Source organism: Pipistrellus kuhlii, unplaced genomic scaffold (assembly GCF_014108245.1).
Source record: "Pipistrellus kuhlii isolate mPipKuh1 unplaced genomic scaffold, mPipKuh1.p scaffold_m20_p_3, whole genome shotgun sequence".
NCBI lineage: Eukaryota > Metazoa > Chordata > Mammalia > Chiroptera > Vespertilionidae > Pipistrellus > Pipistrellus kuhlii.
This window is the reverse complement of record NW_023425529.1, coordinates 178353586-178381212: the sequence shown is the minus strand read 5'-3', so window position 1 is coordinate 178381212 and position 27627 is coordinate 178353586. Positions and strand designations below refer to the sequence as shown.

The 27627-nt window shown below is 37.1% G+C and overlaps 1 protein-coding gene across 1 annotated transcript in view; it reads right to left on the bottom strand.

The window, feature by feature from the left end:
* Positions 1 to 2729: 2729 nt before the first annotated feature.
* The window catches only part of PCM1 (pericentriolar material 1), a 60604-nt gene continuing 35706 nt past the window's right edge, over positions 2730 to 27627 (bottom strand). Inside the window, exons 21-33 of the mRNA XM_036459264.2 lie at positions 23024 to 23144; positions 21503 to 21649; positions 21124 to 21260; positions 15643 to 15777; positions 13339 to 13536; positions 11548 to 11610; positions 11157 to 11292; positions 10201 to 10361; positions 8999 to 9074; positions 8245 to 8501; positions 5900 to 5992; positions 5698 to 5812; positions 2730 to 4557 (exon numbers count right to left, since the gene is read on the bottom strand). Of these exons, the coding sequence (XP_036315157.1) occupies positions 4532 to 4557; positions 5698 to 5812; positions 5900 to 5992; positions 8245 to 8501; positions 8999 to 9074; positions 10201 to 10361; positions 11157 to 11292; positions 11548 to 11610; positions 13339 to 13536; positions 15643 to 15777; positions 21124 to 21260; positions 21503 to 21649; positions 23024 to 23144 (1665 nt within the window). The 3' untranslated portion in view covers positions 2730 to 4531. The remainder of the gene's footprint in view (positions 4558 to 5697; positions 5813 to 5899; positions 5993 to 8244; positions 8502 to 8998; positions 9075 to 10200; positions 10362 to 11156; positions 11293 to 11547; positions 11611 to 13338; positions 13537 to 15642; positions 15778 to 21123; positions 21261 to 21502; positions 21650 to 23023; positions 23145 to 27627) is intronic.

The window sequence follows — 27627 nt, the reverse complement described above, 5'->3', positions numbered from 1 at the left end:
CTAAATTAAACTGGGTGAAGGTAATAACTGATATTAAAATTTGAAGGAGAGTTGTTTACTTTAGGATATATAGTATGGGCAGGCCTATTTATTCGATACATAATGCTTTATACATGCTTATGCATAAACAGATATACACACAGAACATAAGATGATTAGGAGGATATGTTTACAAATAGGTTGACAGTGGTTCCCCCTGGAGAGTGGTAATTGCTATTTTAATTTGGAGAGGACATTAATGAAATTGTATTTTTAGAAATGCTGGATAATACTCCTGAACTGTTTGCATCCAAACTAAGGGCTAAAATTTCTCCACCTAGTTTTAGGTAAGGAGAAAAAAACAAGGGGCAATCATATATGACATAATCCAAGGCGAAATTGATAATTATATAATCCAAAAAGTTATCTGAAATATTAATTTGTAGCTTATCTGAATTCCATTTACCTGTCTTAAACATTGGGGGTTGGGAGGGACAATAAGAGAGAGAATGCAATGGACGATAACTAGAATGGTGACACTGTGGGGAAACTACATCTAAGATCCACTAGAACGAAGGCTCTTTATCTTCAGACCTCACGCCCTTACGCAGAGGGGAAAATCACAGAGTACAGAGCCAGCACATATTAGAAAAGAACATTTGTTAAGCAAAGAACATATGGAACCAAGTGTGGGTTCTGGTAGATCCCCTTTCCTGTGCCTTTCTTTCCTCAAACATGGATACATGTGTGTCTTACATTTGTGTAGCACTCGTCATCAAAACATTTACATAAACATTGGATAGACAGACCCATGTTCCCCTTCTAGGAAAATACTGAATATCCAACAGGTGAAGGAGCAATGAAGATGGAAGAGCTCTTAATTGTCCAGTCTCACTAAAAGAGAGGTTTAACACAAATGTTAAATATTACTAATGTGAATTGGCATAGCACTCTGTTTTAAAAACCTATGATGTTGCCCTGGCCTGCTTGGCTCTGTCGGTTGGGCATTGTCCTTTGCACTGAAAGGTTGCCAGTTCAATTCCTAGGAAGGCACATGCTGGGGTTGTGGCTGATTGATGCTTCCCTCTCCCTTTCTCTCAAAATAAAATTTAAAAAACATTTAAAATTCTTTCATGATGTCGTTTGATCAATAGGATGGCCTTGCCCTAACCGGTTTGGCTCAGTGGATAGAGCATTGGCCTGCAGACTGAAGGGTCCCAGGTTTGATTCTGGTCAAGGGCATGTGCCTTGGTTGCAGGCCCATCCCCAATGGGGTTGTGCATGAGGCAGCTGATCAATGTTTCGAACTCTCTATCCCTCTGTCTTCCTCTCTGTTAAAAAATCAATAAAATATATGTTTTAAAGAATAGGATGGCTTTAAACAGGCTGCTACACTCTGGGAGATATAGTTCATTAAAGGTGAGGATTTCTAGCAATATAACTATTTACAACTATTATTTAAGTTAATCACATGACTTGATAGACCTAAATATCAAAGATAACTAACTAAATGCAAGAATATGCAAGAATATTACCATGGACGCAGACAGTGGGGTGGTGGGGGCCGGGGTGGGCTGAAGGAGGTTGATAGGGGGGAAAGGGGACATGTAATACTTTCAACCATAATTTTTTAAAATATTTTTTTAAAATATATTTTATTGATTTTTTTACAGAGAGGAAGGGAGAGGGATAGAGAGTTAGAAACATCAATGAGAGAGACACATCAATCAGCTGCCTCTTGCACACTCCCCAGCAGGTATGTGCCAAGGTACATGCCTTTGACTGGAATCAAACCTGGGACCCTTGAGTTCTTAGGCTGATGCTCTATCCACTGAGCCAAACTGGTCAGGGCCAGTAATATTTTTTTTTTTTTTAAAGAATATTATATGAAAGAATTCTGTTGTACTGAGACTTTACATTATTATTTTTCAAAATAATCAATAGTTTTCTGTAAATTGCTGGCCGAAAGGTTCTTTTTTTAAAATATATTTTTACTGATTTCAGAAAGAGGAAGGGAGAGGGAGAGAAACATCAATGATGAAAGAATCATTGATCAGCTGCCTCCCGCACACCCCCTACTGGGGATTGAGCCTGCAGCCCGGGATGTGCCCTTGACCACAATCAAACCTGGGATCCTTCAGTCCACAGGCGTTGGCTCTATCCACCTAGCCAAACCAGCTGGGCTCAAAGGTTCATTTATGGAAATTTCTGAGTTTGGGCAGATGAAATGAATGAATAATTAAAACTCTTCTTATATCTGAATCAAAGTCATTTGTAGGCATAGGATTCCCCCATTCCTTAATCAGAAGCACCAGTCAATATGAGGAAAGAGCCAGACATGTAAAGACAGCAAACCTAAAGTAACAATTAGAGTTATACAGCAACAAGAAACACTGCCTCTTCCTGTGACAGGGCATCTGCATTTTTGCAGTGAAACAAGTGAAATCCAGAGCTAATTATTTGACAGATCATGAACGGCCTGTTTATATTAAAGTTTAGCAACAAGCCAGAAATATGCCAATTAAAGTTTAAATAAATACAAAAATGTTTTCCACATAAGATAGATAGTAATAAACAGTAGAGTATACCTGTGCTGTAAGAAAAATAGTCTCAAGTTTAATAAATCATCTCTCTAGCTAGTTGATATGTCATTATTTTTCATGTTTTGATTTCAAGCCCCAATTCTGGAATAAATTCTAAGCATAAATATGTCAATTGAAAAAAATGAAAATGCAATTCAGGGTCATACACAGGATATACATTTATTAACAGTGAAAAAGCAGTTACCCAAAGTGAATGTTACAAAATACAAAGAGCACCTGCACAGGCTGTTGTGCTCACTGCGTCAGACATTATCTCAACCTGTGTAGGATTCTCTCTCATTTGGACCTTTTCTCCCTCTTATTTCTAACCAAATTTTTAACTTATAAATTAAGACAGACAGGAATATTAAATACCTAACTCTTTAGCAATAGCTACTAGGGAAAAACCAAATGAAATTAGTTATTTGCTCTCAAGCTCTTAGGTACTTTAAAATTTAGTTATCTACTAAAATGATTACAGCAGCTGTAACATTAAGTCAAATAAACAAGTTTGATAAGGATCACGGGTACTACAGTAACAACTAAGATAAGAGTACAACTCTTCCATTATAACCACCCGTAACATGCACACAGAGGGAGAGAGAGTCAATATGTGAGGCCTGGCTTGATGACCAAATGAAGTTTCCCCTTCCCATACAACCGAGAAAACACACACAGGATTGGAATATACATAAAATTTAACCTATTGTTTCAACCTGAAGCAAAGCCAACTGGATAAGAATTCCTGATTCTGGAATGACAGGTTTCTGAATAGATTTTATTCAAGTGGGAGATATATGTCTCACACAATTCTAAATTAAGTAGCAACACAGTAAATGCCCTCAAAGGAAAATGTTCGTTTCATACTCCCTGATTGGACATTGCAGTTTTACATTGAGGTATCAGGCAGGTAAGACTTTTAAAGAAATACCAACAAATTTTTATAGGGTATTGTCATTTTTTAACAAATTTAAAAGATACCTGGAATAAATAACTGTTAACTGGTTCTGTGGAGCCTTACCAGTATATGGCAAGTTTGGGATCTAAGGTAAACCCTCTCTAAAAAGCTGGCTAACTTAGTAACGAAGTCACATAGATTTTCATTACTCGATACTTCATCTCTCTCACTACTCACAGAAGCAACTGCTATGCTTTGGTATTAAATTATCATCTCAATAGTTCATCCAAAGACATGCATAACCTCAATGTTCTGGTACATGAATTTATTTCTATTAATCCACACTTGGAAGAGCCCAGTTTTTCATTTAAAATCAACTACAATGTTACTGTTTGTGCAGAAATGTTCTCTGATTATATAAAACATTTTTCAGATGGAGATAACATAGATAAGAATAAAATTCTGGAAATTATCTAATCGGTAATAAGGACATATGTTCTAAGCTTATTATTCAATTTGAATAGAGTATTAATATATATTCTACGATAACTTCACAGATATCCTAGAAACCTTCATAACCTGTCCTACCTTGCACAGGAATAAGATACGAACATTAGACCCAAGAGCAGTAACACTGGCATTACTTGGAAGCCTGCCATAATGGCTAGGCTTTATGATAGCGTATTTCTCGAACTCTCGACCACTACCTCTTTGAACAGCCTAATTATATAGAGCAGTATCTTGCTATATGGAATTCAACATAATTTCCAAAAAAGATACTTTACAGGTAAGTTCAAACTTTATTTAAAACTACTTTTTAAATTCAACATTACCAAACATCACAATGGGGAGAAAAGGAAAGAGAAAAAGAAAACGCCACAGTGTATCAAGGCTTGAATCTGTCCACAAGTTAGTTTCTTACGTTAACTGCCATGGGCAGAAATTAGCACACCTATCAAAAATGCAGTGTGAAACTAATTTACATTTTATACAGCTCAAAACAGATGTTTATTTAGAACCATTGCCATATACGCACTGACCATGTAGAGTTAGATGAGCCTCTGAAGACACCTCATGTGTTTTGGGCCCCCACTGTTTCTGAAAAACAAAACAATAATTGAGGCCTTATAAAGTACTTGAATTAAAATTTTACTTACAAGAATTGACTAATATTTTTGTCTTCCACTAAAATTTTCACTTTTAATATAAAGTTATTACCAAGGAAATACTCATTTACTTTGCTACGATAATTCCCTGATAGCACACAGTAAGTTTTAAAAGAATAGATGAGTGTTTGTTTTAAGATGGCAGACTTCTGAGCAGATACTTCCTCTCTCTCTCTCAAGGGTGAGTAGGAGGGGGGTAGGTGGGGGAGTGTAAAAATGAATAAATCCAAACAACAAAAGAAGCGTGGTCCTGAGAACAGAGGACAGAAGACACCAAGTTCCCAGAAGCTGGAACAGGGAGGTTCAGTGAGCGGGGAAGAAGCCTCGGTCTGGACACACTACGAGATGCTACCAGCTAAAATGGGAACCAGGCTAAGACTGCGAAATTCACTGAAGGTTTGATATTGGTCTGCCCTTCTCTTCACCCCATTTCTAAAACAAAAATCTTACATGGTTTTAATTAATGATAAATTGATAGACAATAACAACAAAAATCTTAGGACCTTGATGCAAGAACTGCTCTTTGGCTCAGAGGTTGTGCTATTAAACTATAAAGGAAATCTGGGACTATCATGTGGCTCTGTGATGAATCATGTTTATATAGAACCATCTTTAGGAAAATAGAGATTTTTGTTGGCCTGCGGACTGAAGAGTCCCAGGTTCAATTCCGGTCAAGGGCACATATTTCAGTTGCAGGGTTGATCCATGACCCTGGTCGGGGCCTATGCAAGAGGCAACTGATCAATGTGTCTCTCTCACATAGATGTTTCTCTCTGTCTTTCCCCATCCCTGTCACTCTCTAAAAATCAATGGAAAAATATCCTTAGCTGAGAATTAACAACAAAAATAATGTGTTTAATAACCTTAATAATGTAAGAATATGATGGAAACTGAACAGAAGGAAAAAGGAAGAAGGAAGGAGTAATTGGATAATCATCAAAGCTGATGAAACTAGAAAATGTATATATTAAAAATAACAAAGGCAGCAAACGGAAAACCAAAAAACCCCAATATGAACATTGAAAGGAGAGGTACATTTCAATATGATATGGTTAAAACTAATAACTCATACCAGGTTCCTTTAGTGTCTGAGAATTCCCAGCTAATTCTTCGCTCTGCATTTGACATATTTCACCAGATAAATTATTTTTCTGTTCTTCTTCTACCATTTTCTTCCTTAGATCTGCCTTTGGAATAATGAGGGGGGAAAAATCATTTCCATCTTAACAATATTTGTTATATAAAGAGAAGTTTAATTAAAGAGAGCCACATACCTCTGAATATATTGTCAGTTTGAGTGGTAAATCTTCAACTTTCACAAAGTCATCTTCATCAGATTTTTGACTTATATTACCAGATTCTGCTTCCTGTAATATAAACAAATTAGCATTTAATGAAGGCAACCCACTTCATCTCTGTATGCCAAGTCACGCATGCCAAGAGACAAAATTCTATCGTCTTTGGTTTTTTAATATAATTAAACTCTATAATGAAACAGAAACCCTAGAGTTCACAGGAAATGTTACAAACTTTCAGGTAGGGAACATATTTGTGTTTTTGTTCTCATTTTTATAAAACCAAGAGCCAGTTTATATGAGTCGAAGGAAGAAATAATTGGCTAAAATAACCAGAAGAAAAGCGCTTGGTCCTTGATGTTTACAGAATACATTCGAGCTGTATCCAGCAGAATGTAAGTAAACATTTACAGACTTTTTTTTTTTTTTTAATATATTTTATTGATTTTGTACAGAGAGGAAGGGAGAGAGATAGAGAGCCAGAAACATCGATGAGAGAGTCATCGACCAGCTGCCTCCTGCACACCCCCCACTGGGGATATGCCCGGAATCGAACCCAGGACCTTTCAGTCCCCAAGCCGACGCTCTATCCATTGAGCCAAACCGGTCTCAGCCAGACTTTCAATATCAATCTGTGAAGGCTTAACCAGAAAAATGAGGCAGGAATTTAGCACTCATATCTCTGACTAGCTCAACCTGAATTCTCTTACTTTCTTAGTTCTCCTCTCGAGTTTTAATAGTATTTTCATCCTCCATTACCCAAGTGGAATCTGTAGGTTTTTCTTTTCCTTGAACTATTTCTCACCCATCTCCCATTTAGCTCCTATTTTGTATTCATATGATAATAGGGAATCCTAACATTGCTCCCTTGACAACATATTTTATATAGTCATCAGATTCTTCTTCAAAAAACCATGATTATAAACATGTCACTTTCTTATGCAAAAACTTTCAGTAATGTCCTTGCCTCAAATTTAAGACTCCTTATAATCTAATTTCAAGTTAATTTCATGCAGTACTTCATTCAGCAACTCATCAATAATAATAGGAATAAATCTAACATGTAACTTTAACAGTTTTAGGTGCACAATTTTACTGTTAAGGAAGAAAATAAAACAAAGTTAAGAATTACTCTTCTAATTTTTTTTAAAAACATTTTAAGCCCCTTTTCTGAGAAATTATAAAATCATAATTGCAAATATATCTTTAGGAAGAAAATTGATGTAAATTTTGAAAATACAGGAAACACTCTTAGACCTAAGAGTACATTGTTATAAATCTCTTCATTTTTGCTGATAAGATGAAGTATATAAAACATACACAACCCAAGAATCCCAAAAATAAACCTTCTTGCTATAAAATTGATACAAAGGTCCTGATCTGGTAGCATATTTCCTAATATTGTTTTCTGTAATTCAGTGTATAGCCATAAAGACTGTTTTGCTGCCCAGCTGGTGTGGCCCAGTGGTTGAGCATCAACCTATGAATCAGATCACGGTGATTTCTGGCCAGGGCACGTGCCCAGGTAGTGGGGCTCAATCACCAATGGGGGAGGGGGAATGTACGAAACAGTCAATCAATGATTCTCTCTCTTCCTCTCTGAAATCAATAAAAAAAATTAAAAAAAGACTATTGCTGTCAAATTGTTTTATTTCCCATTCCAAATATAAACTTTTAGTTTATCAAAATTTATGAAATGCTGTAAACAGCTGAAAAGTCATGTATGAATAGTATAAGAGGGTAGTGCTGATACAAATATCATTATCCTTTCAGATCTGAACTTAAAAATGAACTCCCTTTTGCCAAAACTGGTTTGGCTCAGCAGTAGAGCGTCGGACTGCGGACTGAAAGGTCCCAGGTTCGATTCTGGTCAAGGGCATGTACGTTGGTTGCGGGCACATCCCCGGGAGGGGGTGTGCAAGAGGCAGCTGGTCGATGTTTCTCTCTCATTAAGGTTTCTAGCTCTCTATCTCTCTCCCTTCCCCTCTGTAAAAAAAAAAAAAAAAAAAAAAAAAAAAAATCAATAAAATATATTAAAAAACAAACAAACAAAAAAAAACTCCCTTTAGTTTGCCACCTAAAACTCATCTCTTCCATTCTCAAAAGTATAAACAGTAGAATAGCCTTTAGGTATTGAGATAGCCACCTTAATCACCATTCTCTTCAAGTTTAAAATATAGTAAGTTTGAATAAGAAATCAATATATTAACAGTCTCTAAACCTAAACATAAAGGTTGTGTTTACATGCTGAAAATGTTAACCTGAAAAGAAATATGCACAGAAATGAAATGCAGAAATATTTAGAAAGGTAAATGGATACATACATAGTCATTTACTAACACTGGAGATTCAGTATCAGGGCTTCCAGCCAGAGAACTGTCAGGAGTTTCCGGAGCAGATTTAACTTCTTTGACTCTAGGCACCAAGGTTTCAATTTCAGGTAAAGGTAAAGGCAAAGCGCTAGGCTGTTTAGATGAGTCAGTGGTAGTGAGTGAGTCCTTCTGGACAGTACTACTTAGAGGTTGCTCATTTTCCAAGATATTGAGGTAACACGGTTTCATAGGAACACTATCCTGGTCATCTGTCATAAAGAAAATCTCAGCATTAGTGTAATGCAACAGCTATTAAATTTTATTACTACACGAAATAAAGGCAGTATGTATGTATGTATGAGTCAGAGTATTTAAGACATTTAAGAAAAAAAGGAAGGCAATTATAAATTTTCCTTATCAAGTTTCCAAATTTAATTGGGGTTGTTTTAAATATTAGATTCCTAAAATCCATCTGATTTCTAATGCATAAGCCCAGGAACAGATGTGTGTGTTTTAAATCCCCCACATTTCTAAATAAAGATATCTTCCTTATAGATTTTTTTCTGTGTATTTATGTATGTCAACTTTAACAACTGTTGGCAGAAAACAAAACCCTCATGTTTTCTACATTTTTAGGGGGAGAAAAGGGGCTTACATTAGGCCCAAAATTTACATTAGCTAAGAATTTTCTTTTCTTTTCAATTTTTAAGCACATAAATAGGACTTTAAATAATCTTAAAATTGAATACTTATTTAGATTTCTTACCTTTACCAGTAGTGGGTTCTTGTTCTGATGGGACATTTTTGCTTTCTGCTGATTTTTCAAAGTTCTGTTGAAGAATCTGGAAGGAAAAAATAATGTTTTGATAGTAAGGCCTAAAATATAGGGTAACTACTATGTGGCTTTGTCCAACCTGAGACCTTCATACAAAAGAATTTAAAAATATCTTATAGCCGAAACTGGTTTGGCTCAGTGGATAGAGCATCATCTGTGGACTGAAAGGTCCCGGGTTCGATTCCAGTCAAGGGCACGTACCATGGTTGCAGGTACATCCCCAGTAGGGGATATGCAAGAGGCAGCTGTCGATGTATCTCTCTCATTGACATTTCTCTCTATCCCTCTCAATTCCTCTCTGTGTAAAATCAATAAAATATATTAAAAAAAAATCTTATAAAAGTTTTTCAAGGAGGCTGTGATTGCAATTTCAAGACAACTAAGTACAAAAGTTTCCTCTTCTCTGTAAAGAACCTCAAATACACAGAATTGGAATATTATGATTTCACTATTTTTTAAATTATTTTTTCAGGTCAGATTCTATCTTAACCATTTGTATGCCATAAACATTTATAGACGCAAGTAGTGGGCCTTTTTAAATTAAATTCAAAATACTGTGACAGTTAACTGGTTAAATAAAACTTACAACTGTTTATATGTAGATGATAAAAAGAATGGAAGAGGAACTGACTAGGAGGGGCGAAAGATGAACAAAGCTATGTGCCTTCAGCAGCAGGAGAAAACAAACACTGAGATCACCTCAGAATTAGAAGTGCCAGATTCTAGGAAGGAATACTGTGGTGGGAGCTGGTGATGAAAAGCGGGTGGATATATGAATTTGTTTAAGGAAAACATGAACACCTAGATTCCTTCCCCTCAACTTCAACAGAAAACGGGAGATTGCATTTTGGAGAAATTAGTAATTCTCAGGTCTAGGGGGCCCTCTGGGGTGGAGTGGGGTATGGAAAGCATGAATGAGGACAAGGCAACGTGTCACATTGAAAACAGGATTCAGTGAGTCTGTATAACGGTAAGGCCCTCAGCCCCCTTTTCATATCTAGCTCCAGAATGCCAGCAGCCAAATGTTGTATTCATGAACATGGGAATGGGGAAGCTGGACATGCTGCCATCTTTAAAAGGATCTGCTGTTAGTAGTTAAGATGGGGGAAGAGTGTCGATCTACGCTGGGATACCTGATCATCGTGCTCATTTTCCTCGGTAGTTTCAGTGTTAGCCTGCAGGGAAGTCTGGACATCTACAGGTCCCTCTTCAAACTCTTCTATTTCTTCATCTTCATTCTCATCTTCTCCACTTCCATAATTAGTCAGTGCTTGAGTTTCAGCTTTGGACAAATCTAAGATGGTTAAGACAATTTTGGGGTAAATTTTCAGCACTCAATAGCTACAATTTATTACATTCTTGTATTATCCAAGTGCTTTAAAAAAAATTTTTTTTATTGACTTCAGAGAGGAAAGGAGATGGAGAGAGAAAGAAACATCAATGATGAGACAGAATCGTTGGTCAGCTGCCTCCTGCACGCCCTACACTGGGGATCAAGGCTGCAAACCGGGCATGCACCCTTGCCTGGAATAGAACCTAGGACCCTTCAGTCTGCAGGCTGATGCTCTCTCTACTGAGCCAAACCACTTAGGGCTTGTCCAAATGCTTTACATATTAACATCTGAAATCTTCAAAATAGTATGTACTAGAAAAAACTGTGGTGCAGCACAAGTAATTTAGTCAGGATTACATAGCAATTCAAATTCAGAGTTGTCGGACACCTAATTCTATATTCATTACATTTCACCAAACTGTTTCAATAAGAGATTTATAAAGAACAAGTTATGGCCCTGACCGGTGTGTTCAGTAGTTATAGCATCGACCTTTGCACCAAAGGGTGAAGGGTTGGATTCCTAGTCTAGAGCCAGTAGCTGAGTTGTAGGTTTGATCCCTGGCCATGTCAAGACACATGTGGGAAGCAACCAATGGATTTCTCTCTCTCACATAGATGTTTCTCTCTATCTCTGCACCCCACCCCTCCACTCTCTCTAAAAATCAATAAAAAAATATCCTTGGGTGAGGATTAACAACAACAACAAAACCAACAAAGAACAAATGTATGATCCTAGCATGAAATCTTTAAACTTACTAATAGACACTGGACATTCTTCACTTTCTTCATCTTCCTCTTGATCAGAAATATCAGATCTCACATTTTTGGGAGCGCCACCATCATACTCCTCAGATGTTTCAATCTGCTTAACTGTTTCGGTCTCATCCTTGTCCTAGCCACAAATAAATTTAAGCAATTAATTTCTTAAAGTATATTTTAAAAAGATACATAAGTCTATAATAAAAATTAATAATGGTCATTATCTAATAAAAAACACAATCATTTTAGTTTTGTTTTTAAAAGAAACAAAGGTTTGTCAGAAGAAAGGATATTTGATAATATACTTTGTTCTCAAAAGGTAAAAGCTGTTGAAATCATTTAATCTCATTTTGAAATCATTGTTAGGCACAATTTAATGAGCACATACTCTGTCTTCCTCATCAACTTCTGCAGCAGCTGAGCCATGATCTCCTTCAAGAATCCTTTTGGCCTATAAGCAAATAAATTAAACAGAATTTAGGGGTAACCTTTCAGCATTACACTTCTGTATTCAGTAAATTTTAACAAAGGCTGCATCATCCAAAGAGCTGAATGTTTCTTAGAAATGTAAATTAAACTTTTATTTAAATTAATAAAACAAAAGCAACACTGCCAACTGACCTCTCCTTGGATTCAGAAGAGCTATTTCAAATTTACTAAGTCTAAAACAAAAATCTAAACGCTATCCTCCTTTCGTCTTCCCGATCTCTGACATGGCCCTTCATTTACACAAATGCCCAAGTGAGAAAACCAGGAAGCAAGCCAGTCCTTTCATTACCAACATCTAAAGTATTAGAATGTCTTATTGACTCAATTATCCAAGTGTGCCTGCTGCTGAACACTCAGCTAGGACACCTCATTCTTAACTGGACTAACACAGCCTTGTATCTGGTCTCTCTGCCTCTTTCTCTACTCTCTACAATTCCTGTTGGATATGGTATCCAGACAAACAATGTTAAATTGTACATGAGATTACATCACTCCTCTATTTCAAACTCTCCCATGGGTTTCTATCATGGTTAGAATAAAATGAAAGGTCCTTATCACAGTTTGTAAGGCTCTGTAATTTGGTTTTCATCTACTTCTGTGATTCACTCTCCTATACTCTCAATTCATTTAATGCTTTCTCCCTGTTCTCCAACTGCTCAATCCTTCGAGTCTTCACATTTAAGTCCTCTCCTCCCGGAATGCTCTTCCCCCTCAGCATCATTATAAATCCCCAGTCTTTCATGTTCCCCTCCTCAGACAGCCTAGGAGACTGCCTATCTAAAGTAGTCCTCTCCATCATTTATTATTATCCTGTTTTATTTTTTTCAAGCTCTAAGCAATGGCTGAACCTTCTTTATGTCTAGAATAAGAACATTATACAAAGCGTGAAACAGATGGCTTGACTTTATCTACTTTAGATTGAAGGAGGAAAGGTTATCCCATTATGTTTTGGGTCTTGACCTGCTTTCCCTTTCACGATTAGGGAGTCAAGATCTAGGGATACCTCAAGTTGAGGGAAAAAGCCTCATCCAATTTCACACGTGATCGAGACTAACTTACTAGGGTATAAGAAGCTAGAGGGATGTGCAGCCAAGTCCTGACAAGTGAGCATGTGTGCTGGCTGGGTGATACATATGCCCAGGGAATCTACTGGGGTAGGCAGGAGCTGTGGCAGGCACCCTCTTCTCTGCAAACCTGAGTGACAAGAATGTGAACCAAGCCGAAACCCGGTTTGGCTCAGTGGTAGAGCGTCAGTCTGCGCACTGAAAGGTCCCAGGTTCGACTCCGGCCAAGGGCATGTACATTGGTTGTGGGCACATCCCCAGTAGGGGGTGTGCAAGAGGCAGCTGGTCAATGTTTCTCTCTCATTGACGTTTCTAGCTCTCTATCGCTCTCCCTTCCTCTCTGTAAAATATCAATAAAAAAAAAAAAAAAAAAAAAAAAAAAAAAAAAAAGAATGTGAACCTCACAATGCACATTTAGCATCACTTCCGGTCTGCATTCCTGATCTGTAGACACTGATGTTGTCACATTCAGTATGGGGCTAGCATATGTACCAATTTAAAATCTGATTAACTGGTATTACTTTAAAATGGCTTTTTTGAGGACAAGTATGATTTTAGTTATGAATAATAACTATATTAATAGGCTAATTATGATTACTTCTAAAATAAAAATGAATGATATTTACCTCTTTGGCATAAGATTGTATCACTCCAGCTGCTTCTATTTTTCTTTTGCACCTCTGTTTAACAGTCATACTATTATTATCCAAATCTTGCATGAGTTTAAAGAAAGCCAACTCATTAAACAACACTTCAGATATCTCTACAAGAAGATCCTCTCCACAGTCTTTCAGTTTTCTGCCAGCAAATTTTGCCAGTGAATCCTATTCAAATAACCAAATATTTTAAGATTATAGTAAATGTTAACTGTAGATAGAGCAATACAAATCTAAATTATAATAGTCATCTAGTAAAAAACAAACAAAAAACCACAACCCAATTGTATTACTTTTTAATGTTGAAAAACCTCAATTCTATTCAAATACATCAAATGAACACGTCTGCTATATTTGAGATACTTCTTAATAAAGCCAATTATCTTTTTCTTTCTTCCTAAAAATATGAACTATGCTGTTTAGAAAACAGGCAAATAACTATGATATCTGGAGTCCCCTCCCTCCAAAATCATGGAAAGAAGTACAAATAGTGGTACCTGTGGGAAAAAAATAATTGAACAAGTTTTGTAAGAAAAATGTAGAAAGAAATTTAAGTTCTAGCTCATGAAAAACTTTCAATACTTTAAGCAAGGTTTAATGTACACTACCCTTATTCTTCATATGAGAACCTTTGGGGGGGGAAAAATCAGGAGCAGGATGAAAGAAAAGCAGATTTTCTGAGATGTAGAAAAAAAAAATCTCATTTCCAAATTTATACGTTGGGATTTGCCCCGAATTATGATTATAGTAGGCAAAATTGAGGCAGAACTGTATGGATCTTAATAAACTAAAATTTAAATTACAGTAACTCTTTCAACCTGATTTTAATAGAGTTATTTCTTCATGTAGAAATAAGTTAGCTACATTTATAAAAATACATTTACTTAAAAATTATCTTAAGCATTCTTAAACAATGGATAATACTACTGATGCCTTATATTCCTTATAAGTTATATTGTTAGTTATATTAAATAGAGCCAGGACAATTTAAAAACTATATATAATTTATACCTTAGTCCAAATAAAAACAAAATGGAAAATTTATAGTGGTGAAAATTTACATCAAGCTTAGGGTTCTAAAAACTACCCAAGTGCCCAGTGGTATGGCTCAGAGGTCGGGTCAACCCATGGACCAAGAGGTCACAGGTGGGATTTTCAGTCAGGGAACATGCCCAGATTGCAGGCCTATCTCCCAGTAGAGGGTGTAGAAGGCAGCCAACCAATGGTCCTCTCTCATCCATATTTCTCTCTCTCTAAAAAAACAAAAACAAAAAACACAAAACAAACAAATAAATAAATAAAAATAGCAGAGTAATAATACTGTCTGTAAAACCAACTTAAACACAGGAATAGGAAGGAAAAATTTTATAGAAAAATTGTGTAATAAACATTTTTAAAATGCATTTCCTAGTTTGGAATAACAATACACATCACTGAATTATCTCAGTGAGAAAATATACAAGTGAATTTAACCACAGAGATTTTTATTACATGGAGTATGTAAGGTATCCTTACCTAACACAGGATTCTCTCAGCCTTGGCACTATTAACATCTCACTAGATGCTGGAGGCCTCCCTGCCTGTTGTGACAAATAAAACGTCTACAAACATGGCTAAATGTCTCCTTTGAAGGAAAACTTAACTCCCGCCCCTTGAGAATCACTACTGTAACCTAATTTAAGGTTACTGTTATAGCCTAAGAAGTCTCCACAATCAACATCTGGTTTCTAGCTTCAAAAATCTCCCAGATTGGTAAAAAATTATTTGAGAAAACGGTTTGGCTCAGTGGATAGAGCGTCAGCCTGCAGACTGAAGGGCCCCGGGTTTGATTCTGGTCTAGGGTACATGACCGAGTTGTAGGCTTGACACCCAGTGGAGGGCATGCAGGAGGCAGCCAATCAGTGATTCTCTCTAATTACTGATGTTTCTATTTCTTTTTTCTTCTCCCTTCCTCTCTTAAATTAATAAAAATATATACACATAAACAATTTTTTTTTCAAACAGTTCAAACTTGAAATTTCTTAGTAAGTAGAAAAAAATAAAAACAAAATGTTATTAGAGCTGCGAAAGGCATTAGCGATGGTCAAATTAAATGAAGATACGGGCCCTACCACAATTTTTTTAAACCAGGTAAAGGAATAATCTAGAAAGTATTAAAATGTCACCCCAAATAAATGCTAGACGGAGAGCTTTTGAATGTAGAATGCCTGAAATGGCAAAAAAAAATCCTAATCAGGTGGTGCATATTTTTGACATACAAATACAAACTCTTACCTGTAATATACTTCCAAGCTGCTTATGAAAGAATTTTACAAACTCTTTGCTCTCATCATTCTCCTGAGTCAGGGTCAACACCATGCGTCTTACTGAAGTCAGAAGCTGAGAAGAGCATACTTCATCCATGTGCTCCTGAGAAAAATCCTAGCTAGTTAGGATATAAATTTACCTATTGTTCAAAAGATATCAATCCACATAATATGAGATTTTATTTTTCTTGTATAGATGCTTTTCAACACAGATATACATTTGGAATAATTTATGCATAAGAATAGCCAACTCTCCAACCCCTCTCTGTACACGTCAAGAGGTTTGCAAATTTTGATTCCCCATAGCAGATAACAGCCAGTAAAAGAAACTGCTCACTGAAATCTTCTCATCACTTTTTTTCTGTACTTTAAGCGGAAAGACTCATGCCATAGTTTCCACTGTGGCATGTGTTCCTGTCTGTGTTCCTGTCTGCAGTGCAGCTCAACTCTTCTTACAACCATGCTCAGGCTTTCTCAATTGGCACTACTGTACCTGCGCACTGTGCCTCTGTCCAGCAGCGCACTGGCCTCTATGCACTGGATGCCAGCAATATCCTCCACCCCACAAGCCCTGACAACTAAAAATGTACCTAGACATTACAAAATGTTTTGAGAGTCAAAATGACTCCCAGTTGAGAACCATTGTTCCAACTTTCTTAACAAGCCACTTTGGCCTTCAAGAGAATTCACCACTGGACCCCGTACGTCACTCTCATTTCCTTGCTGGCTTTAGAAGCATGTCCAATTACCTACAATCCAAATGATGGTTAGCTTTCCACTGTCACTGTCTTACACATTGAAAAGTACAAGTAGATTGTAAGAAATGAGCCCAATTACAACATATTTTGTAGTTTGCTGTATCTGAATGAAAAGGAAAGACTGGCTTTTCATTTCTAATTCTTTCAATTTCCATTTAAATTAAGAGTGCAAGAGAGTGCCATCTCTAGTACAAGTCTTGCTTTCACTTTCCATTTCTCTTTCTTTCTTATTGAATTTAGAGAGAGGAATGGAGAGGGAAAGAGAGATTTATTTCCCCCTTATTTATGCATTCATTGGTTACTTCTTATATGTCCCCAGACCCTGACCAGAGGGAGAACCCAAACGCTGGTGTACTGGATGACATCCTAACCAACTGAGCTGCCGAGCTCGGCCCCCTTTCATTTCTGGCAGACTTTTTTCTTTGCCTTGTTCATGGTTATTGAACAAAATAAACACTACTGCTTAACAATCTCATACTCTTCCTGTTGGTAGGAATATAAACTGTTAAATCTTTCTGAGGGATAATCTACATATATAAAAGCCTAAGCGACTATTCGACCAGTAGCTATGACATTCACTGACCACCAAGGGGCAGATGCACAGGCATGGAAAAATGAAACAGTGATGAATCTCAGAGGGAAGGGGGCAAAGGGGAGGGCGGGTAGAGATTAACCAAAGTTCTTATATGCAAACTAGAGAGGCCTGGTGCATAGATTCGTGCACCAGTGAGATCCCTTGGCCTGGCCTGTGGGGATCAGGCCGAAACCAGCAGTCTGACTTCCCCTGAGGGGTCCCAGATTGTGCAGTGCATGAATTTGAGCACCAGGCCTCTAGTTTAATATAATGTCTCAAAAGTCTTTAAAATATTCATAACCTTAGAATAAGAAATTTTATATAAGAATTACTTCTCAAGAAATAAAAATGGGATATATATTTAAATTTAGCTAAATCATTTAAGTATTTATAAAGGTGGGAGGGGGGGAAAGGATAAACATAAATATTTAACAATAAGAACTGACAAAATAACAGAAAATTCTGTTCTATAAATACTCAACCTCAGAGTAGCAATCAACATAGCTCACTACCGGCAGTACTATTTGGTAAACTCTAACTTTTCCTTTTTTGCACACCTTCTAGATCACACATGTCAAACACAAGGCCCGCGGGCCAAATCCGGCCCGCCAGGCCTTGCAATGTGGCCCTGTCATCACTGCACTCCGCTGCGTTCCATCACAATGACGCGCGGTGACATAGGAGGCTTGTGATCTCGCCAGCCGCTTCGCCGCCGTACTTGCTATCTATTACGCATGCGCATAGATAACAAGTCACGCGAGATTCAGGAGGCATGACCTATAGTCCCGCATCCAATGTGGTTGTGCGGGTGGCAGAACAGAGGAGAGAGTGAGTGTGCGGGCATAAAAAATACACAGCAGAAGCTGCCAGTTCCTGGCATAAAGTGCAGGCATAAAAATCGCAACAGAATCTGCTATCTGTACCCAGCCAGGCATTTATTGACTGACTTTTTTTTTCTCCACTCCATCTGCCAAATCAAGCTATCCCTGTGCAGTTTTCAACTTTTTCCTTCTAACGCAGATTTCCAATAAACTACATCTTTTACTGCCAATATTGATCCCAAAATGTCCAGGAAAAGAAAAGTTGACAGTGAAGACAGACAATTTAATGACAAATGGGAAAATGAATACATGTTTGTGCTTAGAGAGGGCAAACCAGTGTGTATATTGTGTTATGAGACAGTGTCGGTGATGAAAGAGTACAATATACGTCGTCATTTTGACACCAAACATAATGTTAAGTATGGCAAATATACTTTGGAAGAAAAGCATAAAATTGTTAAAGAACTAAAAGGCAAACTACAATCACAGCAGCAAATGTTTACAAAGGCTACAGCGAAAAATGATGCTGCAGTGAAAGCAAGCTTTATAGTGGCTGAAGAAATTGCCCGTACTTCAAGGTGTTTTTCAGAGGGTGCCTTTTTGAAGCAATGCATGCTAAAAGTGTGTGAGCAAGTATGCCCAGACCAGATACAGAGTTTTCAAAATGTCAGTTTGTCGAGAAACACCATTGCAGATAGAGTTCAAGAACTCTCAGGAAATCTATCATCACAGCTGGCCGAACAGGCATGCAGTTATCTCGCTTTTTCACTTGCTATCGATGAAAGCACAGACAACACTGATACAGCGCAGCTGTCCATCTTTATACGTGCTACGAAGACCGACCTCTCTGTCACTGAGGAACTTTTGGATGTAGCTGCCATGCATGGGACGACGACTGGTAGAGATATATTTGAGGCTGTGGAGAAATCTATAAATAATTTTAAATTACCCTGGGAAAAGTTGGTGGGGCTAACTACCGATGGCGCACCTTCAATGTGCGGAGAAAAGAAAGGCTTGGTTGGACTAATGAAGGAAAGAATGCAAAAAAGTCACTGCCACACACCCTTGATTACTTATCATTGCATTATCCACCAAGAGGCTATGTGTGGAAAAGTTCTGGACATGAATGACATAATGACCACAGTCATTAAAACTATTAACTTTATACGGGCACGTGGCCTGAATCATTGCCAGTTCCAGCAGTTTTTACAGGAGGTGGGTGCAGAGCATGGAGACGTGCCACACCACACAGAAGTAAGATGGCTGAGCAAGAGCGCAGTCCTCAAAAGATTTTTTGAGCTCAGAGAACAAATTGCTCTTTTCATGGAAAGTAAAGGAAAGCCCTTGCCTGAACTGTCGGATCCCGCCTGGCTATGTGATTTTGCTGATGTGTGACATATGCGAGCATCTCGCCCGACTGAATCTGAAGCTGCAGGGACGCAAACAAGTCATCACGAAGATGTCTGACATGATCACAGCATTCCAGCATAAACTTCAACTATGGAAGTCCCAACTGGAACAGGACAATCTTGCCCACTTTCCCGTTTGTTTGAGTATCTCAACCACTATTTCTGGTACTTTTCCTTGCAGTCGGCTGGCTACCAAAGTTAGCCGTTTACTAAGTGAATTTGAGCGGCGCTTCTCTGACTTTAGAACACAGCACTCAGGCTTTGACATCTTTGCCAATCCTTTTACAGTTGATGTCAACAATGTGCCCCATCACCTTCAGATGGAGATAATCGAACTTCAGTCTGACAGTGGCCTGAAATCAAGGTTTCAGGATGTTGAAATTGAGGACTTCTACCCTCTACTGCCCCCTGACTCAATGCCAGAGCTCCGACTTCATGCCAGAGCTCCGACTTCATGCTGCCCGTATTCTATCCATGTTCGGGAGCACCTATCTTTGTGAACAGATGTTTTCAATAATGAATCTGAACAAAAACAAGCACAGATCACGCATTACCGATGACAACCTCCATGCTGTTTTGCGGGTTGCTACAGCCCAAGAAATAAAACCGAACATTGACTCATTGATCCGGGGAAAACGGTGTAAGACATCTAGCCAGAAAACAAAACAATGAGCATTTTAGGTACATTCCAATATTACTGTTTTGCTTGATACCAATATTACTGTTGTGCTTGATAGCATGTGAGTTGGTTAACAGCACTGTTAAGGAAAAGATTGTTCCACTCATTTTAAATTCACATTTCTGGTTAACATTGTCAGTTTATGACTGTTCAGTAAACCATTCGGCCCACGATTTAGGCTGGATTTTAGATTTTGGCCCCTTCTCTGATTGAGTTCGACACCCCTGTTCTAGATGTTGAATCATCTTGTCCTGGGCCCCAGTTCTAGTTCCTTTCTCTTAGCTAGTGCCTGCTTCAGGTAACCATATACCAATAAGACGACCTGTCAGTTTCCAAAGTGTATTTCAATTGTCTACTTCTCCCCATCTCTCGTACTACACACCCTTTGTCTAAGCCACTATTATGTCTCATCTGAGTTTACTGTGCTACTGACCCCTACAATCAATTATCCACAAACAAACCAGACTTTTTCTCTTGCTTAAAACCTTCCTGAAGTTTCCTCTTGAACTCTGAACAAAGTCCTAACTCCTAATCATGGCCTATAATGTTCTACATAACTGGCCCTTGCCCCCTCTCCAATTTCATCTCTGACAAATTTCCTACAACTAGATGGGTCCTCCTCTAGTTCCTTCAACAGGCCAAGCTAGTTCCTACCTTAAGGCCTTTAACTCTATCTGGAATGATCTTGGTTTAAGCTGGCTCCTAATTCATATCTTTACTTTAATGTTCCCTTTTCAGAAGCCTTCCTTGACCATCCAGTCTAAAATAGACACTATCATATTACCATATTTTAATCCTCTGCATGGCACGTATCACTATCTAATATACATTTACTTATTTTAAGATAAGTAACATCTTTGCATGTAAGCTCCCCCGGCAGCAAAGGCTTTGACTTGTTCACTGCCATGTCCACAAAACCTGGCTGAAAGCAGGCATTTTTTAATAAATAATCAAAGAATATTGTGTAACCATAAAAATATCTTGTAGAAAGATGTTTATAATGCATGAGGAAAGCAGAATGCACATATGTAAGTAGAAAATATTATGGGAAGGTTCCCAAAACGCTGATGGGGCTATGTCTTGAGTGACACAACCCCAGGTTACATTTTTAACTTTTGTTTACGTGTGTTTTCTGAATGTATTATAATGGAATAATTTGTATGAATTAAAAAACAAACTGAAGTTTATTTTTAAAAATTATTGCTTACCTTCAGAAATGGAATGACTTCTTTCATAATTGCTTTGATTTGTCGGTCTAGCTGCTGAGTATCAATTCTAGGACACGGGACGGTAGAAATTTCACTTACAGCTTGTTGTGAACTATGATTTTCAATAATAGGAGTTTCTATTTTTAAAAAGAAAATGATAGCAAAATAAAGTCTGACATTATATGTATTTACGCAAAATTCTAAACATTAAATTATGATTTAATGCTGAAGTAAAACAAAGAAACATCTATGTAATTTTAGCACCCCTACTAAAACAAAGAGATTAAAAAAACCACTATTATACATCAGATGGGGCATTTAGTTTTATATATGGAACTATATAAAATGACTTTTTCTGTTAATGAACTCAACAACACACCTTTCACACTATCAGCAGCAGCACCGTTTTCATCCTCCATAATCCTGCAGGTACATCTCGCATTTGTGTTACTTTCAGCCTCAGTCTTCATACGTTCGTATTCCCTCATTCTGGCTAATGCTTGATCTAAGTGAATCACAGTGTTACCTGCATATGGAACAGAAATAAGTCTAGAAGATGTAAAAGAAAATTTTTGCATGTATTCCTCAAATTTATTAATAAAAAACTAATGTCTGAACATAGGAAAGGAAAAATAGCTTTAACAAGATATAGTTATTTAATCCTTAAAATAACTATGAAGTGGAAGACAGAACCCTCATTTTCAGAGAACTTAAGTAAGGTGCACAAGGTTTCACAGCCAGTTCAATGTTGGAAAAGGAATTTGAACTCAGGTCTCTTAGATGCTGAGGTCAATGTATTTCAGTACATCACTTTGCTTCATTTAGCAGTACAAAAATAAATTCCAAAATGTCATGCAAATTCTGATGCAAAAAAACCTAAGCTAAATCAATAAATCAAAGTAAGAAAAAGAACTTAGAATGACATTTCCCAATTTTCCTTTTTTTCCTTCAGACAAAGCTAATGGTGAGGAAAACTAAAAAGGAATGGGTTGGTCAGAGTGGTTTTTCCCTATTACGAAATGAATTCAGTACAGACTTTACAGGCATTTACTCAGAAGAGAACTGGCCTTAGAGTCATTGATAATCAGATTAAGGCAAAAGGAAGATTCATTGCTTTGGTAAAAGGTAGATGACAAGGCAAGGTTTGGCCCTTTTCTTTGTAGTAGAAAAATGCCTTTGAAATAATCTAAACTTGTTCCCAACGTATATACAATCACTAGAATATGACATCGGATTACCAGATGAACTAGTGCCTAGCTTCTTTTGCTCACTATGTTTCTGAAATTAATCGATGCTGCTGTGTTCCAGCATTGGATACTCAGGTATCTTTTGATAGGCTACAGCCTGGAAAACGAATCAAGTGGTACTCATACATTTTCTTTTCCCTAATTTTCTTCCCAATTTTAGGACTCAGGCTTTATTTTCTCCACCTTTGAGTAATGCAAGCCTCTAAAACTTCTTTCATTATTACGCTAAGAAATTTCAATTCTTACCTCAAATTAAGTCATTAACACTCATTAAAAATGTGACTGGATGAGGCATTGCTAACTCTGGATTTTTCCCACTAACTGGAAGATCTAACAGAGTGACCTTTCTCTTAAGGAAAAGGAAATTACATTTTCTAAACTTTTCTTATGCTTGCTAGAAAGTTCTAATATTTTTCATAAGAACATAACAAGATACCCCCCACAATTTCCTTAGTATATACAGTCAGAATGGTTAGATGATTTGCACAAGGTCAAAGAAGTAACAGTCAAAGATTCCTGAATTTAGACTGATGGATAGATTTTTAAGACCCTGTTCTACTAGAACTTGTCCTTCTAGATTTTTGCTTCCTTACCAATGCAATTCAAAGACTGTAATAAAGTCATATTCTAAGATTATAAAAAATTCTGCTTACCCAGATCATCTGTTGCAAAAGGCTCAAAATTTGAAGATACAGACAGGACACTAGCATTATCAGCATCATTTTGCTCACTTATTTTGTGTGTTTCTCTCTCAAAGTTCTTCTCGTAAGTTTCCTAAGTTATAGTTTTAAGACAAATACGAGTCACTAATACTTCTTTTTAAAAGTTTGATTATATTAAAATTATAAAAAACTATTTGCATAAAACTATACACTTAAAATTATTATATAACCAAAGTTATAAAACATTAGAGTCACAGAAAACATTAAAATATTAAGTAACCTTGCAGAACACTTGTCCTTATGTAGATGAAAATACACAGAGCCAGCTACAGGTTAAATTCTAACGTGGAAAAAAGTTAATGTTGCAATTATTTCCCCACCTTCAGGGAAATTCTCCTACCTCCAAAACCGAACAGTGCCCAAAACCTTAGACTATGATATATAGTTGTTTCATATCAGAAGAAAAACATGACAGCTTCATATTTTTAAAATCAACTTTATTAAAATATAATTTATAAACAATACACCCATTGAGTATACAGTTTGATGAGTTTTGAAAAATATGTGCACCCATGCAACCACCTTCCCTAAAAATAAGCTCAGAAAGGTCCTTTATCTCCACTACACCCCACTCATATGATTTCTATCTGCACAGGTTATTTTGTTGGCCTAGAACTTCATATAAATGGAACCATTCAGTACGGCACTCTTCAGCTATGTTTTTGAAATTAACCGATGCTGTTTTGTGTTTCTACAGTTCATTATTTTGATAGCTGAATAGTACTTCATTGTATAGATATACCAGTTTCTTTATCCATTTATCTGTTCAAGTTCCAGTTTGAGGCTATCATGACTAAAGATTCTATGAATAATAGTGTGCAAGAATTTTTCTGAACATATGTTTTCATTTCTCTTGGGTGAACACCTAGAATAGAAATTGCTGGGTTACATACCAAGTTTATGTTTTAATTTTATAAGACTGTCAAACAGCTTTCCAAAGTGGTTGTACAATTTTACAATTCCACCAGCAGTGTGAGAGTTCCAACTGCTCCAACTCACACCAACACTTCCTGTTGTTTAATTTCAGCCTTTCTGGTAACATCTCATGTGGTTTTGACACTGGTCATTTACGTATCTTCCTTCATGAAGCATCTGTTCAAATCTCTTGCCCGTTTTTTACTGAGTTGATTGCCTTACAATCGACTTATTAAAGATTTTTATAAAACAGTCTGAATTTGTCATGTATAGTTATCTGGCAACTATATGTACTGAGATTACTTTCTCCTAATTGTAACTTTTCAAATAAAGAATTGAATCAATTTTTCTTTCATAGTTAGTACTTTCTGTCCTAAGAATCTTTGCTTATGTCAAAATCATGAAGATTTCCTTGTTTTCTTTTCAAGTCATAGTTTTAGCTTTTTTTCTGGACTTCAAGAAATTTCACATTAACTTTTGTCTTCAGTATGACTGGGGGGTGGCACGAGTCTCACTTGTATTTTTTTTTTTTAATCCTCACCCAGAGATATGTTTTCACTGATTTTTTTAGAGAATGCGATAGAGAAAAACACGGATGTGGGAAAGAAACAAGCATCAATCGGTGGTTTCCCATCTGCGCACTGACTGGGGGCTGAACCCTCAACCTTCTGATGTACAGGACGATGCTCCAACCAAGTGAGCCACCAGCCAGGTCTCACTTGTACTCTGACTGACACTCATTTCATAATTATGTTCTTCCCCCTAGCTATTGTTTTTTAAATTTTTCTCTGATATTAGGTGAAAATTTTAGCCCCAAATAAAGAAAATCCAGGTATTGGTGAACACACTTTAGAAAATGAAACCATTCTGTTGCTCGTCAATTACGACTTGCTGGTGGAGGTGCTTTTGCATTTTATAGCACCCGGAGTAGAAGCTGCACAGTGTTTCTTCCTCTGCTTAAACTTCCATTCCTTATTCTCCTCCTTCACTTACACTTCCCAGATGTCCACTTTCCTTCTCTTTGTCCTGGGATGAAGACTCTTCTACATACTCTGAAATGTGTGTTAACGCTCCATAAATGAAGCTCAATGGACCTTGGTCTAGAAACAGAGAATGAGGCTCTTTATCTGTCCAATATGGTAACAGGAGCCATGTAGCTATTCAAATTTAATAAAATTTTCATTTAGTTCCTCAATCCCGCATTTCAAGGGTTCAATAGCACATGTCCAATGACTACTAACTGTATTAGACAATGCAGATATAAAACATTTCCATCGTTATAGAAAGTTCCACTGCACAAAACTGCTCTAGATCAACGGGTATGAACACTGGATGCTGTACTGCTGCTGCTAATTAAATCGCATTAATAAGGGAAGATGTTGACATTAATGCTGAATTTAAGTTTTAGGTGAAAAATTAAAGAATTATTTAAAAGTAATACTAAGGGGACTGGGTGAAGGGGACTGGGTGGAGGAGGGTAAAGAGGGAAAAATAGGAGACACCTATAATACTGTCATCAATTAAAAAAATAAATAAGCCCAGCTGGTGTGGCTCAGTGGTTAAGCATTGGACAACCTATGAACCAGAAGGTAACGGTTTGATTCTCAGTCTGGGTCATATCTAGGGTGCAGGATTGATGCCTAGTAGGGGGTGTGCAAGAGGCAGCTGATCAATGATTTTCTCTCATCATTGATGTTTCTTTTGTTGCTGTTGTAAATCCTCACTCACCTAAGGATATTTTTCCATTGATTTTTTTCAGAGAGAGGAAGAAAGAGTGAAAGACAGAAACATTAATGTGAGAGAAACACATCAATCGGTTGCCTCCTACAAGCATCTCAACCAGGGACCAGGCTAGAGAGGAGCTTGCATCCAAGATATGTGCCCTTAACCGGAATTGCACCTGGGGACTCTCTGATATACAGGCCGACGCTCTACCACTGAGCAAAACCAGCGAGGGCTCATCATTGATGTTTCTATCTCTTTCTCCCTTCCTCTCTGAAATCAATCAATCAAAATATATTTTAAAAATAAAATAATTTTTTTACATTTTTAAAAATTTATTAATACTATGATTACTTATGCCAAATCCCTACAATTATGGACTGAATCTTTGTGAGTTCCCTACTCACCCAAATTCATATGTTAAATCCCTATATGTGATAGCATTAGGAAGTAATCAGGTTTAGATGAGGTAATGAGGGTGGAGCCCTATGAGGCATTCATGTCCTTAGGAAAATAGGAAGTGACACTAGGTCTTCCTCTCACTGCCATTGAAAGCACATGGGGAGCGAGTAGCCATCTGCAAGCCAAGGAGAGGGTCCTCAACAAGCAGCAAAATGTGCTGACACCAAGATCGTAAACTTCTTAGCCTCCAGAATCATAAAAATAAATGTTTAAACCATCCAGGCTATAGTATTTTGTTTATCAGGCAAAGCTGACTAAAGCACCTACTTATTAAGCAGTATAGAACTTTTAAACTTCATTTACCAGTAACTTTAAAACCTTGTCAGGTTAACATTTGGGTGAGTAGGGACTCACAAATTGTAACTCAATTTTCAAAATTTGCTACTGATGGTGCAGACCAATGTGCCCAAATATTAAAATAACTTAAAATGCCTAGCTGGTTTGGCTCAATGGATAGAGTGCTGGCCTGTGGACTAAAGGGTCCCAGGTTCAATTCCATTCAAGGGCACATGCCTGGATCCCCAGTAGGGGGCGCTTTCAGGAGGCAGCCAATCAATGATTCTCTTCATTGATGTTTCTATCTCTCCCTCTCTGAAATCAATAAAAATATATTTAAAAAATAATAAAATAATGCTACCTATAAAATTTGGGGGGAAAAGGGAGACACTGGAGTTATATAAAATTACTAAAAATATTTTAGAAAAAACACTTCATGCTCTCAGTAAAGTTATTTCAATGTCTAATAAACTTTAATGTAATCCAAGTAGCAATTCCTTACATTAACTTATACTTGATATTGTAAAGTCAATTAAAACCATGTAGTTATTTTTAAAAAAATGTATTTTATTGATTTTTTACAGAGACAAAGGGAGAGAGATAGAGAGCTAGAAATGTCGATGAGAGAGAAACATCGACCAGCTGCCTCTTGCACACCCCCTACCAGGGATGTGCCCACAACCAACGTACATGCCCCTGACCGGAATCGAACCTGGGACCCTTTAGTCCGAAGGCCGACGCTCTTACCACTGAGCCAAACTGGTTTTGGCAACATGTAGTTTTTAGACATAGGCTTACCTTCCTAATAGTATAGGCATTGGAGCCTAGTATAGAAAGGTTTTAAGAAAAAAAGAAAAAGAAAAAAAAAAGACATGGGAAAGTATTGTTTTAAACATGAGTATAAGTTAAAGAGCAAAATTCCAGAAAAGTCTTTGATATTGTAAAAAATAAAATAAAATTACTCTGTGAAAAGACAATCCTCTGGAAAAAAAATAATACTCCAGAAAAAAAAATGTTAACATATCAACAATTGGCAGAAACATAGATAGTAATATACTTTCAACTCTTTCAATAGCAGATATATACTAGTCAGTTATGGTTCTCTTATACTTAGATATCCAGGTGCTAGAGATGGCATACAAAGAGCGTACTTGATATCC